The following is a 15,608-nucleotide window of genomic DNA, read 5'->3' as shown; positions in this document are numbered from 1 at the left end:
GATTTCATCTTTGCCACTGATGCACCAAATTTTGAAATGTCCTCCACATCAGTGTATTTATAATCAAGAAGAACACACTTCAACACAGGCTGCCTGAACGGAAATAATGCTGAGACATTGTAATTATCACAACAATTTCCGCAACTTCTAGTGCTTGTGCCTGGAGAGAGTTTTGTGATGAGAATCAAATGCATATCAAAATAGAAAATTACCCTAGGGGATAAAATTAATATCAATCTAATGAAGCCAAAACAAGCTGAAGTCTATTAACCCTTAATTCTATTCATAGTTATTCAACAGTCTTCAAGACAAGACAGACAGTTTATTTTGCTTATGGCCAGATTTCAGTTTTAGATGCTTCATGATGGTACTAGAATCTGTGCCAAAGTCAATCATGTGGGTGACAAACATCCATATGTACTAAAACATTGTGTTGATGAAATAAAAAAGAAATTTAAATCCTTCATAACCTACTTGCATCAACAAGGAAAGAATTCTTGATGAATTTATCATTCAGTTGGCCACCATTTCCTTGCTAAAAGAATCCCAGCTAAAGAATGGATACTTGATGCACGCTTATTGTCCTGTGTGAAGACATTCATTCAATAATGCTAACATATTATTGCCAGATTAAACTTCAGCTAGATAGTAGGCATGCTGATTTTCACTTGGATTACCTGACCAGATGATACCGAGAGCACATTTTGAACAACCTTAAATTACAGTATTTAAAGGGAAATTAGGCTCAGGCCAAGTAACTTCCCTCGATTCAAGTCATTCAAAACATGTTGTTTCATCTGCTGTCTAAAAGATTTGATTTTGCCCATCAATCTAACAGTTAAAGATTACCATGATGACGCAGAGACAATGTCGCAGTTTGACACATGTAGACATTTCAAACTGGACACAAGATCATCAAGGATGAGTCCCTTTTGTTTGTTTGTTTGTTGTTTAACGCCTCACTCAGCAATGCTCCTGCTATATGACAGTGGTCTGTAAATAATCAAGTCTGGGCCAGACAATCCAGTGACTGACATAATGAGCATCCATCCACGTAATTGGGATACGATGACATGCATCAACCAAATCAGTGAACCTGACCACCTGATCCTGGTAGTCGCCTCTTACAGCAAGCATGGGTTACCTACTCTAACCCGGATCTTCACAGGTGGGATGAGTTCCTCTTTAAGGAGTATTTAGATAACTTGTTTGATAGGCATTTAGAAGTTGGAGTACTAAGTAAGGATAAGAAATTTATGGATGAACAACTTCTTTATTACAATTAAGAGTGACGTTTCGGTGTAGGTTCTAACACCGTTATCAAGCAAGTGATTATACAGAGTGCAGTAAGCAAGTATATATACACGTAGGAGGCAATGTTTATACAGTAGGGTAGATATTGTTATACTGGGGTAGAGAAGCCTGTTGTGTACACACAAGGGCAGTGATGATAACCACCGAAACGTCGCTCTTAATTGTAATAAAGAAGTTGTTCATCCATAAATTTCGTATCCTTACTGAGTATTTAGATGCTGTTATTCGTATGAAGACATACATGAAGCGACTTATTCATTTGGTATGGGACGAGACATTGTGCTGAGACACTAAAACTGCCCCCTGTGTTGCAACATGACTATATTTCTTAAACTTTTATTCTCTGCTTATAAGCAGCAGAATCTGTCTGCACTTGCTAACAGCAAAAGTAATTCTAAATTAACAAATCATTTTTAGTTCCAACTAATTCCTAAATGTGTTATTGTATCACTGGATTTTCTGGTCCATCGTTTGATTGTCTGGTTTGTCTGCGGGCCACTGTCGCATGCAGGAGTGATGTTGTGTGGTGCAAGGCAACAAGGCCACAAGGCAACAAACAAACAAACAAACGAACAAACAAACAAACACTTCTGCAACCAGTAGGTCAGTCAGGAAATGCTTACCCTGTTCATGAACACCTGGAGTCATCACTGTTTTTCAGTGATCCATTCAAATAATTTTCACCCCTTTTTTACCTTTTACGTCCGTTGTAATCTTGTTTCGGCAGATAATCAAGAATGAATATTCTCTGACACTGATGTTTTATATGTACAGTTTACAGCTAATGTACTGGAATATGTCCTGATTTGTCTCACTGGAAACGGGAATTTCAAATCTGTAAGGCAAATCTATTTTCAGCTTAAATTACTTCCTACCAATGTCTGTCACCTACCTGACAAGCTGAATATGTCTTCTGTTAATCTCTGGCAGTTGTTGTGGGTGTTTTGCGCCAATGAAATCGTAGTTGGGGTTAAACTCCATCACTGCTGTCGGGCGTTGTATAGTCTGACGGACACGTTGAGTGCGGAGTTTCTTCAGTTTGCAGTAAGACATGATCCTCTCAAATCTAATTCCCCCACCATGACACTCCTTGGAGAATGTTCCACGTCCACCTGTGTGAGACAAACTTACTGTAAAACATAGCATGGAGTCGGTGTGTGAGTGAGTGAGTGAGTTGGTGGGTGTTTGAGTGCGTGGGTGTTTGAGTGAGTGAGTTGGTGTTTGAGCAAGTGAGTGAGTGTGTGCGTGTTTGAGTGAGTGAGTGCGTGAGTTGGTGTTTGAGCAAGTGAGTGTGGGTTTGAGTGAGTGAGTGTTTAAGTGAGTGAGTTGGTGGGTTATGAGCGAGTAAGTGAGAAGTGTTTGAGTGAGTGAGTTGGTGGGTGTTTGAGCTAGTGAGTGTGGGTTTGAGTGAGTGAGTTGGTGGGTGTTTTGAGCAAGTGAGTCTGTTTGAGTGAGTGAGTGTTTGAGTGAGTGAGTGAGTGTACTTGTGCTAATATTGGGAGTGACAAATATTAATTAGACAGCCCCAATAACAGCCATGGCAAAGAGGGATCTATTCTGCTCTGGGGACCCCATGGCGTCTGGGATAAAAGGACTGTTTCATGGTGATGTAACCACATTTTTCAGAATTGGCAGTATCTGTTCCAAGATAGCATGGTATAGTTATATATAGTTGTGATGATGTTGTGACATTACTTATGATTCTGCACTTCAGCCTTCATGCCATTTTGATTTCTGAGATGAAGATTTTTAGACATTTATAAAATGATTTTTTTCAAGTTTAGAAATTCCTGATATATTTGACTCAGAAAACATCTAGATATGACTTTGATCACCTTTTGATAAATGTCTAAGATACCACCAACACATGTATGTGGTCGTGTTTCCGGCCTGAAGTCCATACGTGACGTAAAGAATCAGAAGAAGCAGGGAGCAAAATCTCCAAAGACTTTATGGGCTGTGTGGAACTGATTTGCATCCTGTGATTTCTAATAGATTTCTTTTATGTTGCTATAACAATGCAGATGCTGTACTGAGACTCACAGACACAGAAGCATGTTGTTCCAATCATGACGAGGAAGATGGAGCAGGCTGCAGCTATAGCAATGATGAAACCAATGTTCATGCCTTTGGCACCAGCCTGGGTCGGTGGCGTCACGATGTCCACGCTTGTATTGCCTATTGAAACAGTTCATTACATAAAAGGCTGTATAATAAATAATCAGAAAACAGCCTTGGATTAAGGATTTGTTGATTTCAATGAATAGTGAGTGAGTGAGTGAGTGAGTGAGTATGGTTTTACGCCGCTTTAACCACAAGGCTACCCAACCACCCCCATTTCAATGAATAATAATAATAATAATAATAATAATAATAATAATACACTTGTCAATAATAATAATAATAATAATAATAATAATACACTTGTAAAGCCCATAACTCCCCACACAATGTAGGCTTGAAGCACCACATTATTATTACCCCAGTCAATGGATCATCATCAGTGTGACTCAATTTTCGTTCTCATCTCCCTGGGGAGTATACAACCCAAACAGCCTGTGAAGGCATGAAAAAGAAAGGGTTTCCTGAGAAAAAGATTCAATCTCAGTTTCGGTTATATAGGGGACAGCCTTTCTTTAACAATGCCAAGGTAAATGCGTATCTTCACCTCATCTATCCACCAGAGTTGGAAATGAAAGAAAGAACCACATTGTCCTATCTGGACATGTGCATAGAATTTCAAAATGATGGAGACCTCAGTATCAAGCTGTATGACAAGAGGGATAAACTGTCCAATTCGGAACTTCCCTTACATTTCAAGCCATATACCATTAGATGCTAATGGTTTCTACATTTCTCTCTAGGGGCGGTGGGGTAGCCTTTTGGTTAAAGCGTTTGCTCGTCATGCTTAAGGCCCGGGTTTGATTCCCTACATGGGTACAATGTGTGAAACCCATTTCTGGTGTCCCTAGCCGTGATATTGCTGAATATTGCTAAAAGCGGCATACAATCCAACTCACTCACCCATTCTACATTTCTCAGTATTTAGGTACTTGAAGAGCATGTACATGTCATTCAATTTCATGGAAACACACTTAAATGTTTGAAACTACTTAAAGCATTTTTATAGGTTTCACTATCAAAGGCCTGATTAAGTCATTCCATAAATTGTATGATAGCCATTCAGATGAATTTACTGAGTAAGACGGATACCGTATCCGACGTAATAAGTGCCCAGGGCGCTCTCAAAATTAGAAAACGGGGGCTCTTATTAGAATATAATTTTGGTGAGAAAAAAAAGAGAGTTGAAAGATCGTAAATTTCGTGGATTATGCTGTCAGTCTGAATGATACAAGTCTTGTGTACATTGATCAATCGGAAGGGGTGCTGACTGGGATTGTTCACTAGCCATTATATTACCAAATATCACCATGGGAGCTTATTAGAGCGAGGCGCTTATTACGTCGAATACAGTAACTTGACAACAAGTGATAATATGACCTTTACACAGAAGATTCCAACACCTGATGTGATAACTGGTTTTCAGTTATCCTTGCATGAGGCTAAATAGACCATTGAATCCCACATACTCAAAGGTTATTGACAGACTCATTCACTTAATTTTTTCATCACTATTTTGCTTTTTAGGCCCTATGGAATCTGTTTTGGCAGATACCCAAGACTGATAATACTCTGGCTTTGACATTTTGAATTTTCAGCAAAGTTAATCTAATTATAATAATACATTATTTTTGTCTTGTTGCTAATATAGGAGAAAAAGTACAGCAGAACATGTCCAACACATTCAACCTACCATTGGTGGTACATGTAACTCCGTCCTCAGCTAGGACTTGTTTGGGAGGACACAGACACTTGTACTTAGTAGCATCTTGGTCCTCCCAGATACAGTAGTAACTACAGGGGCAGTTCCTCATCTGCAGGACATCCACAAACCCATTGCCTTCTCTACCTGAAAGGAAATGTTCCAAGGAAATTAACCAGTACATAAGGTCGAAACAAAGAGCGGCAAATTCAAGAACTTTTTAAAGTTGGTTTCCAGATTTGGTCGACCCGAAAATAATGGAAGTGGAAAAATATATACCACTACATTTTTGATAGGGATGATTTTATCTGTGTTCTTACTAAATAATCTTCCCACTGCTTTTTTTTATACATTAGTTCAAGTTGTTACTGTAAACGTGTTTGCAAATACAAAAAAACAATGATAACAAATTTGGCCAAGAAAGATAATGGTCTCTTTCAGAAATAGTCATTAACTGTACTTGTTTGAGACTTAGTCCAAATTGTTTCCATGGAAACACAACAAATTAAAAACTTTAAATATATGAAAAGGCACTAATTGAGCATATGGTCATTGCACATGTACAGTTTCATACCAAATTATCCATTGTTTGAGAGTAATCTCATGGAAAACAAAGCCTAGAGTTGTTCGAGACGAAGTCAAAATTATTTCCATAGAAAAATTAAGAACAATTTCATGACAGCCATAGGCACCAGTGAAGCTGATTAACAATGCATATCCCAAGTTTCTTTGAAATATCTTGAATGGTATACAAAATATGGCCTCGAAATGAACCCTACCCTCGTTTGAAACTTACTCCCAATTGTTTCCATAAACATAAAAAAAAAAATTCTAACAAATTGTTAAATAGCAAAAGGCACCAGTGAAGCTGATGACCATTGCATATGTGCATTTTTTCGAATAAAAATGTTGAACAGACAAGCACTAGGTAGCACCATGGAACTCACACAGAAGCAAAGACTTAAATCTGGCATGCTATCTCAGAATAGGTGAGGAGAGGTGAAATTGGGTTTAACGTCGCTTCCAAGATTATTGCACTTATATAGCGACGTGCATGTATGTGTGTGTGTTTGTGTGGCTGCTTGTACTCGTCCGGACTGATGCTGATTTATAGTGCTAGCTCACTGCTTTAGCCCCTTAATGCCGAGCACCAGACAGGGTAACAACAAGTACCATCTTTTAACGTCTTTTGGTATGACGTGGTCGGGGATCGAACCCCGGACCTTCCGCTCTACCAATAGATCACAGAGGCAGTCTTTCTCAGAAGACAGCAAAACCGCCATCAGTCCAGACAAGTTCAAGCAGCCACACCCACACATGCATGACACCATTTCATCACACCGACAACCTTACTTATCACTTTTCATCACCATTTTTGTCAGTCCTTCCCCAGATCAATATGGATCAACTACACTAACATTAGACACCTCAGGGGGATGTTTGTAAATATAATTGCTCTTGCATTGTCAGGCATTTGGGCTAGATCCATAATAAAGCTAATAATTGAATGAACAAACATAATGTTTTTTGTTGATTGTAACAGTGATTCCTTCATAAAGCTCACAGCTCATGAAAGCCACTTCACAAGGTGAGTTCCTGAGTTTGGTACAACGAAGCCTGAAACAGTCTTTCAATTTCATCATGTCGTAAGAGCTTTATGTAGGAGGAAAGCAAGAAGCGACTAAGTCTTTGATGTTTATCACTTTTGTGAAAACCATAACCACGGGTATTGTGCTGATGAATGTTTGAAGCCATAATTGTAGGTTGTGTGCTTGCCTCAGGGATGCAGCTCTGCACAGTGAAATTGCAGCATTAAAGACCACTGGGTCTCAAGGAAAAATAAGCTGATAAACAGTTAAAGGGCCAGTATGTTGACGGTCTAGCATGACGTGTGTGACGTCACAGGTTTAGTTCACGCATGATTCAATTGTCAACCAAAACAATAGAGGTCCTGAGGCATGCTGATCATCACTTGGATTACCTGACCAGATGATACCGAGAGCACATTTTGAACAACCTTAAATACAGTATTTATAGGGAAATAAGGCTTGGGCCAAGTAACTTCCCTTATTTCAAGTCATTCAAAACATGTTGTTTCATCCGCTGTCGAAAAGATTTGATTTTGCCCATCAATCTAACAGTTAAGGATTACCGTGATGATGCAGAGACAATGTCGCAGTTTGACACATGTAGACATTTCGAACTGGACACAAGATCATCAAGGATGAGTCCCTTTTGTTTGTTGTTTAACGCCGCACTCAGCAATGTTCCGGCTATATGACAGTGGTCTGTAAATAATCAGGTCTGGGCCAGACAATCCAGTGACTGACATAATGAGCATTGATCCACGTATTTGGGATACGATGACATGCATCAACCAAGTCAGTGAGCCTGACCACCCGATCCCGTTAGTTGCCTCTTACGACAAGCATACAGGTATGAGTTACAAAATACTAATTGGATTCGAAATTTGTGATTATCAAACCCAAGATTACAATAGAAATGCTACAGTTGTATGAACCCAGTCACGATGTAGAACACTCTCCTACCCAGAGTTCCTTGCATACCTCTGCCACACGGCCAAACCTTACACAGTCCATTCAGACCATAGCAAGTCTACACATTTAGATGAACACGTCATGAAATGTTAAACTTTCATTGAGAAATTAATCAAGACTTGAAAAACTATTTCCATTTGCATATTTATTCTTTGTTTTGTTTATGGCTCTAGGGCTTACATCAAACTTTTATGGCTCTAGGGCTATCATCAAAGTTTTATGGCTCTAGGGCTATCATCAAAGTTTTAAGGCTCTAGGGCTATCATCAAAGTTTTATGGCTCTAGGGCTATCATCAAAGTTTTATGGCTCTAGGGCTATCATCAAAGTTTTATGGCTCTAGGGCTGTCATCAAAGTTTTATGGCTCTAGGGCTATCACTGAACATTTATGGCTCTAGGGCTATCATCGAAGTTTTATGGCTCTAGGGCTATCTTCAAAGTTTTATGGCTCTAGGGCTATCATCTAAGTTTTATGGCTCTAGGGCTATCATCAAAGTTTTATGGCTCTAGGGCTGTCATCAAAGTTTTATGGCTCTAGGGCTATCACTGAACATTTATGGCTCTAGGGCTATCATCGAAGTTTTATGGCTCTAGGGCTATCATCGAAGTTTTATGGCTCTAGGGCTATCATCGAAGTTTTATGGCTCTAGGGCTATCATCGAAAGTTTTATGGCTCTAGGGCTATCATTGAAGTTTTATGGCTCTAGGGCTGTCATTGAAGTTTTATGGCTCTAGGGCTATCATCGAAAGTTTTATGGCTCTAGGGCTATCATTGAAGTTTTATGGCTCTAGGGCTGTCATCGAAGTTTTATGGCTCTAGGGCTGTCATCAAAATTTTATGGCTCTAGGGCTATCATCAAAGTTTTATGGCCCCAGTGCTGTCATCAAAGTCCTACAGAGGGCTAGCAATATGGTCACTTTGATGTGTAAAGCTATATCGTCATGCACCTCACTGCCACAGCAGTACTAGCATATCTATTTAATTAGGCAAAACAATATGAAAAGTGCATTGAAAGGCTTACATTAAGCCTGTCTCTTCTGATTTCAAAATAAGTTCATGTTTACAAACAAGGGAAAGGTATGTTCATGTGATAAGCCTACATCTGCGGTGTGGTCACTGGATCAGAAACCTCTCTCGCGGAATAAGCTTGGGGTTATGGGCTATTGTTTGCAAACAATGATTCACAACAGTCAACATACAGGACCTTTAACACAAACTGTTATCAGAATATCTTTCAAACCAAAGAAAACTTTTATTCTAAAATGATATCAACATACATTTGAAAAAAACTCCCAAATTTGGTAAGTTAATTATCTGTCCTCAGGGCTTATGATTAGAAATATGTTTGTTTGTTGTTTAATGCCACTCTCAGCAATATTCCAGCTATGTGACGGTGGTCTGTAAATAATCAAGTCTGAACCAGACAATCCAGTGAATATCATGAGCATCGATCCCGCTATTGGGATACGATCACATGCACCAACCAAGTCAGCGAACCTGACCACCCGATCCCATTATTCGCCTCTTACGACAAGCATAGTCGCCTTTTATGGCAAGCATGGTTTGCTGAAGATCTATTCTAACCCTGATCTTCATGGGTTGACAAGAAATATGTTTCCAGTAATAACTTCATGCTTTGAAATCCATGCTGCATTTAGCCCCTGAGATTTGATCATTGTAGCAAGAACATTCCTAATGAAAAGTCAATACAGTGACGACATGGTTGTATTTTAAACCTCAATGTTAGTGTTTAACTTTGATGCTTTTGTCAAATGACAAAAATGCATTCTGTTTCAGAAGCATGCGGAGAATAGATCCATGATCATAACAAACATGCTATCATTGTAACTGTGTTTTCTTATCAGAACTGATACGCAGAGGGACAGGGGAAATGACACATCATGTATAAACGAAAACTTCTAAAAACACAAGTTTTCACTTTTTTCTTCAATATCAAATGCTTCCAATTACACTCAGGACAGAGCACAGAAGAATGAAGTCACCTAATGCTTCATAAATATTTGCTTCTTAGCAATTAAGAATTGACTTTCGTTTCGTGTGAGTTCACTGGAGTATGAACCTTCATAGAGCAAGGGCCAAATTGTATGAACATCAGAGCTTGAAGATAAAAATATCCCTATGAAAAGTGAAGTATAAGTCTGAGTGGAGTATCCATGTTAAACTGCACCATAGTGTCTCAGTGGACGAGCACTATAAAACTAGCACACGCACATTGCTATGAGCGTGCAATAAGTGCAGTAAATCTTTAACTCCACTTCACCTCACTCCACCTCAATCTGATGCAGGCACTGATTCACTGTTGACAACCAACCATGCATTGTTTTAACTATGCCAGCGTATATATAATCAATACTTGACTCGCAGCCATATTGTACTCTCTACAGCTGGAGATCAAAAGGTTTTGTTTTTTACCGGACAAAAATAAAAATGAAGAAATGACACTGACATTATTCCTTCAGTCACAACCTTCTTCACATTTCTTTTGTCTCTTATCTCCCAAATGGGTTGACAAGACTTGAAAGTAACCGTACAGTGAAATTAATAGATGGGTTGGACGGATCTGGACCCACTTGCACAAAGCGATCTTAGCGCTAAGATGATCATAACTCCCATACTTTAACATAGGCTTACAACAGTCTTAGCGCTAAGATCGTTTTGTGCAAGTGGGCCCTGGTTATTAACTCAGCAGAAATTATAATTGTTTTTTCGAAATTTTCAAGAATTGGTCTCATGGACCTGTGATCCAAGAAATAATGACTGGCTTTCCACAAAGGTATTACCTCTTACCCTGATGGGGTGGACATTGTTCATCAACCATGGGTGTGACTTGCCCAGACTCGATTATGTACAGACTGCCATGATATAGGACTATTGCTGACTGGGACCTAAACTCAATCCACTCACTGATGCCTACCTAGTTCATGGCGGACATCTTGGGCGGAGGGATGTATATATGAGGTGCCAGCCTTGCCATTGCAGTCCTCCTTGTCTTCAACACAGGCATCACCACCTGGCAAAACAAAATTATACATGCATCAAAACTAAAATGTCATTGAACAATAGTGTAATTGGGAGAAGTTCAATTTGGGACATAAAACTTGAGACTGTCAGTTATAGTGACTGACTGATGTACCAAATTTGACGTATTGAGCGCTCCAATAAATGTCCCTTCACCATCTTCTTGACCAGTCTGGAAGTAAGTAATCTTTTTAAACTCAGCTTACTCAGACCCAAATTTACATGACAGTCGATATTTTCTTGAGTATATAACAGATTGTTTTGGCTTGTAACGCCAAAAATAGCAGCTACAAGATCATTCGTGACCAACTCGTGTTATTCCTGGACAAGCCGAATAGCGACTCGGGCCCCTCTCATGGCCATTATTGCGACCGAGTTCTGTCTTAGCAAAAGCGAGCATGCCTAAAACAATTGTCAACTCGTTGCAAATTGGATCACATATATTTCCCCACATATTATATATATTTCAGATGCAATTTAATGCACATCGGGACATGTGGGATCATACAGTATGATTGAACATATTTAACTGTGTCTTGGGTATATTTTTAGATGCAAGACAGATGTAAAATCAAAAAATATTCCTGAGGGTTTCTTTGGTGAAGAACTTGAAAGTCATAGACGCATTCTGATTGGTTTGTCGTATGTTAGCATATAACATTCATTGATGGGGGGACGAGTCTTCTTGCAGGTTACGGAAAGGGGCGAGTGGTGATGAATGCCACACAATATATGGTCACACCCAGTGTCAGCATACTATATAGAAAGAAGGGGTGTAACGAGGCCAACTCACTAATTCGAGGACGAATTCAACAATGTCCACTGTAAATACCCTGGAAAAACTATACACTCATTTCAAGCTAATACATATAGCTGCACAATAGGACATAGATGAAGTTGAGGCCATTTTAAAAAATTTAAGAACCCCAAAACAAACTGATTGCAATGCCATGAATGTACCATTATGTAAAGGTTTCAAAAACAGTCAAATCTGACCAAAAAATAATATAATTAGATACACAATATTTCTAAACATTTAAAGAATCCGTCCCATAAAAGACACTGATAATGACAAATATTATTCAGCAATGAATATTTTATATCTGAAAACCCGAAAGTTTCGTCCGTTTTGTGAGTTTCAGAGCATGAAATAGACTGACCATATTTGCCCTGTTAGGTTGCCTTATTCTCCTAAAAAATCAATACAAGCATCAGTCTGTTTCTTAGTAGTCCATGTGGTACACCACGGCTGGAGGGGATGCTGAATCGTCTTGATTCCTCATTAAGGTCAGTGATCTACAGAAGTGTCAAGTGAATGAGTGAAAAGAAACTTATAGTCTGGTGCGAAAACCAAATCAATTTGTCACTCCTGACAGGTCCCTGAGAGGAAGTTTCTCCAACAGAGACACAAATATCACAGGATTGTTGATTTGGTTGCTGAAATCAGGATTCCTCTGTAAACAAGCCTCTACCCTCGTGTGGATGCTGGGTGAGAAGTGGTCCCCAGAAACCTATGCAGGTTGTAAGAGGCGACCAAATGGATTTGGTGACTTGGTTAATTGCGTGTCATCGTATCCCAACAGAGTGGATCGTTACACACTGGATTGATCAATGGATATGTACAAGCTGCCTTCATATAGCTGGAATATTTCTGAGCGCAGCATTAGACAACATACAAACAAAAAAGCCACTTGGAAGTTTGCAATGTTCCTTGTTAACAAAACGAAGCATCTGATGTGCTGAAGATGTCTCTAGACTACTTAGGGCATGTCTTTTAGCACAGTCGTACATGCTCCCACTTGAGAAGTAGGGTTCCTACAAACCCGAGTTTTGAATTATTGGGGATGATTCATGTCGGGGTAAAAAGGGGACATGATGATTGAAAATCTAGTCTTCTTTTATCTGCGTTTGCTACATAAATGCATGCATGCATTATAGTATGCAGTAATAATAACAAGTTTTTAATGTGGCTTTAAACCAGTGACTTTATGAAGACTGTCAATACTTTTACCAGTCCTAATTTCAAAACATTCTTTAAAAATAAATGAAATATACACCTTCCTCTTATTACAACTTACAGCTTTCTGAGTCTTTGCAAGACGTACAAATTATGTTCTGCTATCCACACATCTCAAACCTAAACCTAGTTTTCATCCATCAGTTTACTGACTAAGATTGGATTTTAGCAAGATTGGTCAACTCATACTTGTATTAAGGGGTGACAAATGGGATCGGGTGGTCAGACTCACTGATATGGTTCACACATTTTTTCATATCCCAATTGCCCTCATATACCTGGTATATGCTTGTAATGGCAATCACTAGATTGGTCCAGACTCCTTTATTTACACACTGCTGTGAAATTTATCACTGGAATATTGCCGGGTGTGGCATTAAACAACAAACAAACAAACTAAGAATGACTTTTTGCGCAGTATGATACGATTAAACTTGATTATTTTCTCTAAGAAAATCCATGTGACCAAGATGAAATAGTGACAAGTGTTACCTACCGGTATATCCTCCGCCTCCACCCCCTGATGAACACGCTCCTCCTCCTCCACCGAATCCCCCTGCGGCGGCAAAGCCAGCGTCCACAGACTTCTGACACGGCCTTCCTCCAGCCATGCTCTGTGCAAGTGTCATCCCTGGCCGTGGTTGCCATCCACTTCCCCCTCCTGGTGCATAGAAGAAAGACAATATATACCTGTGCATGTGTGTGTGCGTGCGTTGGGAGCGCCTCCATTTCCTCCCCTTGTGGTGTATAGAAAGGAAGACAATATATACCTATGCATGTGTGCGTGCGTGCGTGCAGATCAATTTCCCCCCCTCGTGCTTTTAGCAATATTCCAGCAATATCACGGCGGGGGACACCAGAAATGGGCTTCACACATTGTACCCATGTTGGGAATCGAACCCGGGTCTTCGGCGTGATAAGCGAACGCTTTAACAACTAGGCTACCCGACCGCCCCATAGGAAGGAAGACATTATGTACCTGTGAATGTGTGCGTGTGCATCCATTTCCTCCCCTCGTGGTGTATAGGAAGGAAGACATTATGTACCTGTGCATGCATGCGCATCCATTTCCTCCCCTCATGGTGTATAGGAAGGAAGACATTATGTACCTGTGCATACGTGCGTGAGTGCGTGCGCGCGCATCCATTTCCTCCCCTCCTGGTGTATAGGAGGGAGACATTATATATCTGTGCGTGCGCATCCATTTCCCCCCTCGTGGTGTATATGAAGGTAGATATGTACCTCTGTGTGTGTGTGTGTGTGTGAGTGAGTGAGTGAGTGAGTGAGTGAGTGAGTGAGTGAGTGAGTGAGTGAGTGAGTGAGTGAGTGAGTGAGTGAGTGAGTGAGTGAGTGAGTGAACTTGTCCCAATACAGGTCACACATTGTCGCCACCTGATACTAATTAGTCAGCCCTAACAACAACCATGGTACAGCGGGATGTAGTTTGCTCTTGTGTCCTTATGGAGTCTGGGATAATGCAACTAATGGCAAAAGGTGACTGTTTCATGGACTGTGGTTAAACCAAATATAACAGAACTATATCAAGACAACCACAGCTATATTATAGCTAAGCAGTCAGAAATAGTACAGCTGTATCACGGAAATGTCTCAGACTTAGCCAAGGATCAAATGTATACTGTGATCCTGACTGCAAGCAATATTACTTGCACAAGCTTAGGCAAAATTGTCATAAACGTTTGAACTTTGAAGATATGTAAGATGTCATAAATATCAAGAACAGGTAAAGCACTACTTTTCTTTTGATGAAACACTCATATTCTGAGTTGAAATAAATAAAATGGTTTGTAGCGTTTCCAAGGCAACTACCCTTTCAATTGCTTCATGAACTGTTCTGGCCAAGTACAAAGTACATGCAATCAAGATACGGGGTAGAGAATAGGTCTTCAGCAACCCATGCTTGCCATAAAAGGCAACTACACTTGTCGTAAAAGGCAACGAACAGGATGGTGGTCAGACTCTCTGACTTGGTTGATGCATGTCATCATATCCCAATTATGTGGATCGATGCGCATGATGTCAATCACTGGATTGTCTGGTCCAGACTCGATTATTTATAGACCGCCATCATATGGCTGGAGTATTGCTGAGTGCAAACAATACAAAAACGTGCAATCATCTGAAGGAACATATCATGTCCTGTTATCAACCTTTCAGCAGGCATCAGTGGTATCTGAGACATAATAAGACCACTATATCCTTTCCAAACTATTCTTGTAAGATCAGAACATTTGAAAATGTAGAATAAGTGGGGCTTAGTCTTTTTCCAGGGTATACTCAATCATGAGCATAGGTTTGTCCGTATTGTAGTATGACATTACCAGATCCATCTTGTGGAGACAGCCCAGCGTGTCCATCCCCAGGTTGAGACGTCTGCTTCACCTCAGCATCATGGCTGATCAAGGACCTTGCTCCAAGGCCACCTCCGCCTCCAGCAACCATCAGAAGCTGCACCTTTCCAGAACTTTGGTGTTTCTGTCACAGAAGATGATCATGGAATACACCAGTGGGTTCCATCTATATCACATCAGCCTCTAATTATTCAAATCTAGGCAAAGCAAAGCAGGATAAAACGTACATGTGGCCGTGGGGGGGAAGGCCTTCTATGCAGTATAAGACATAGCTACCGATAATCAGTGAGTTAATCACTGACTTGCACCACTGTGCCAACCAATAAGGTAACTGTTAACTGGTTTACTAATGGTCTTTAGAAAGTATTAACTAGGTCTGAATTTATTTATACACATGTACATGTAATCCTAGCTATTCTTTTACAAATAAGTGAGTGAGTGAGTGAGTTGAGTTTAACACCACTTTGAACAGTATTCCAGTTATATCA

The 15,608-nt window shown here is 39.9% G+C and overlaps 1 protein-coding gene across 1 annotated transcript in view; it reads right to left on the bottom strand.

Moving 5' to 3' along the window:
- Positions 1-15,608, bottom strand: part of LOC124140988 (leukocyte tyrosine kinase receptor-like) — a 228,648-nt gene that overhangs the window by 31,927 nt on the left and 181,113 nt on the right. Inside the window, exons 15-20 of the mRNA XM_048403314.1 lie at positions 15,091-15,244; positions 13,248-13,412; positions 10,631-10,726; positions 5,066-5,284; positions 3,358-3,501; positions 2,207-2,426 (exon numbers count right to left, since the gene is read on the bottom strand). Coding sequence (XP_048259271.1) covers positions 2,207-2,426; positions 3,358-3,501; positions 5,066-5,284; positions 10,631-10,726; positions 13,248-13,412; positions 15,091-15,244 — 998 coding nt within the window. The remainder of the gene's footprint in view (positions 1-2,206; positions 2,427-3,357; positions 3,502-5,065; positions 5,285-10,630; positions 10,727-13,247; positions 13,413-15,090; positions 15,245-15,608) is intronic.

This window comes from Haliotis rufescens, unplaced genomic scaffold, assembly GCF_023055435.1.
Source record: "Haliotis rufescens isolate VD_foot unplaced genomic scaffold, xgHalRufe1.0.p SCAF_3, whole genome shotgun sequence".
Lineage (NCBI taxonomy): Eukaryota > Metazoa > Mollusca > Gastropoda > Lepetellida > Haliotidae > Haliotis > Haliotis rufescens.
This window is presented reverse-complemented; position numbering and strand designations above follow the sequence as displayed.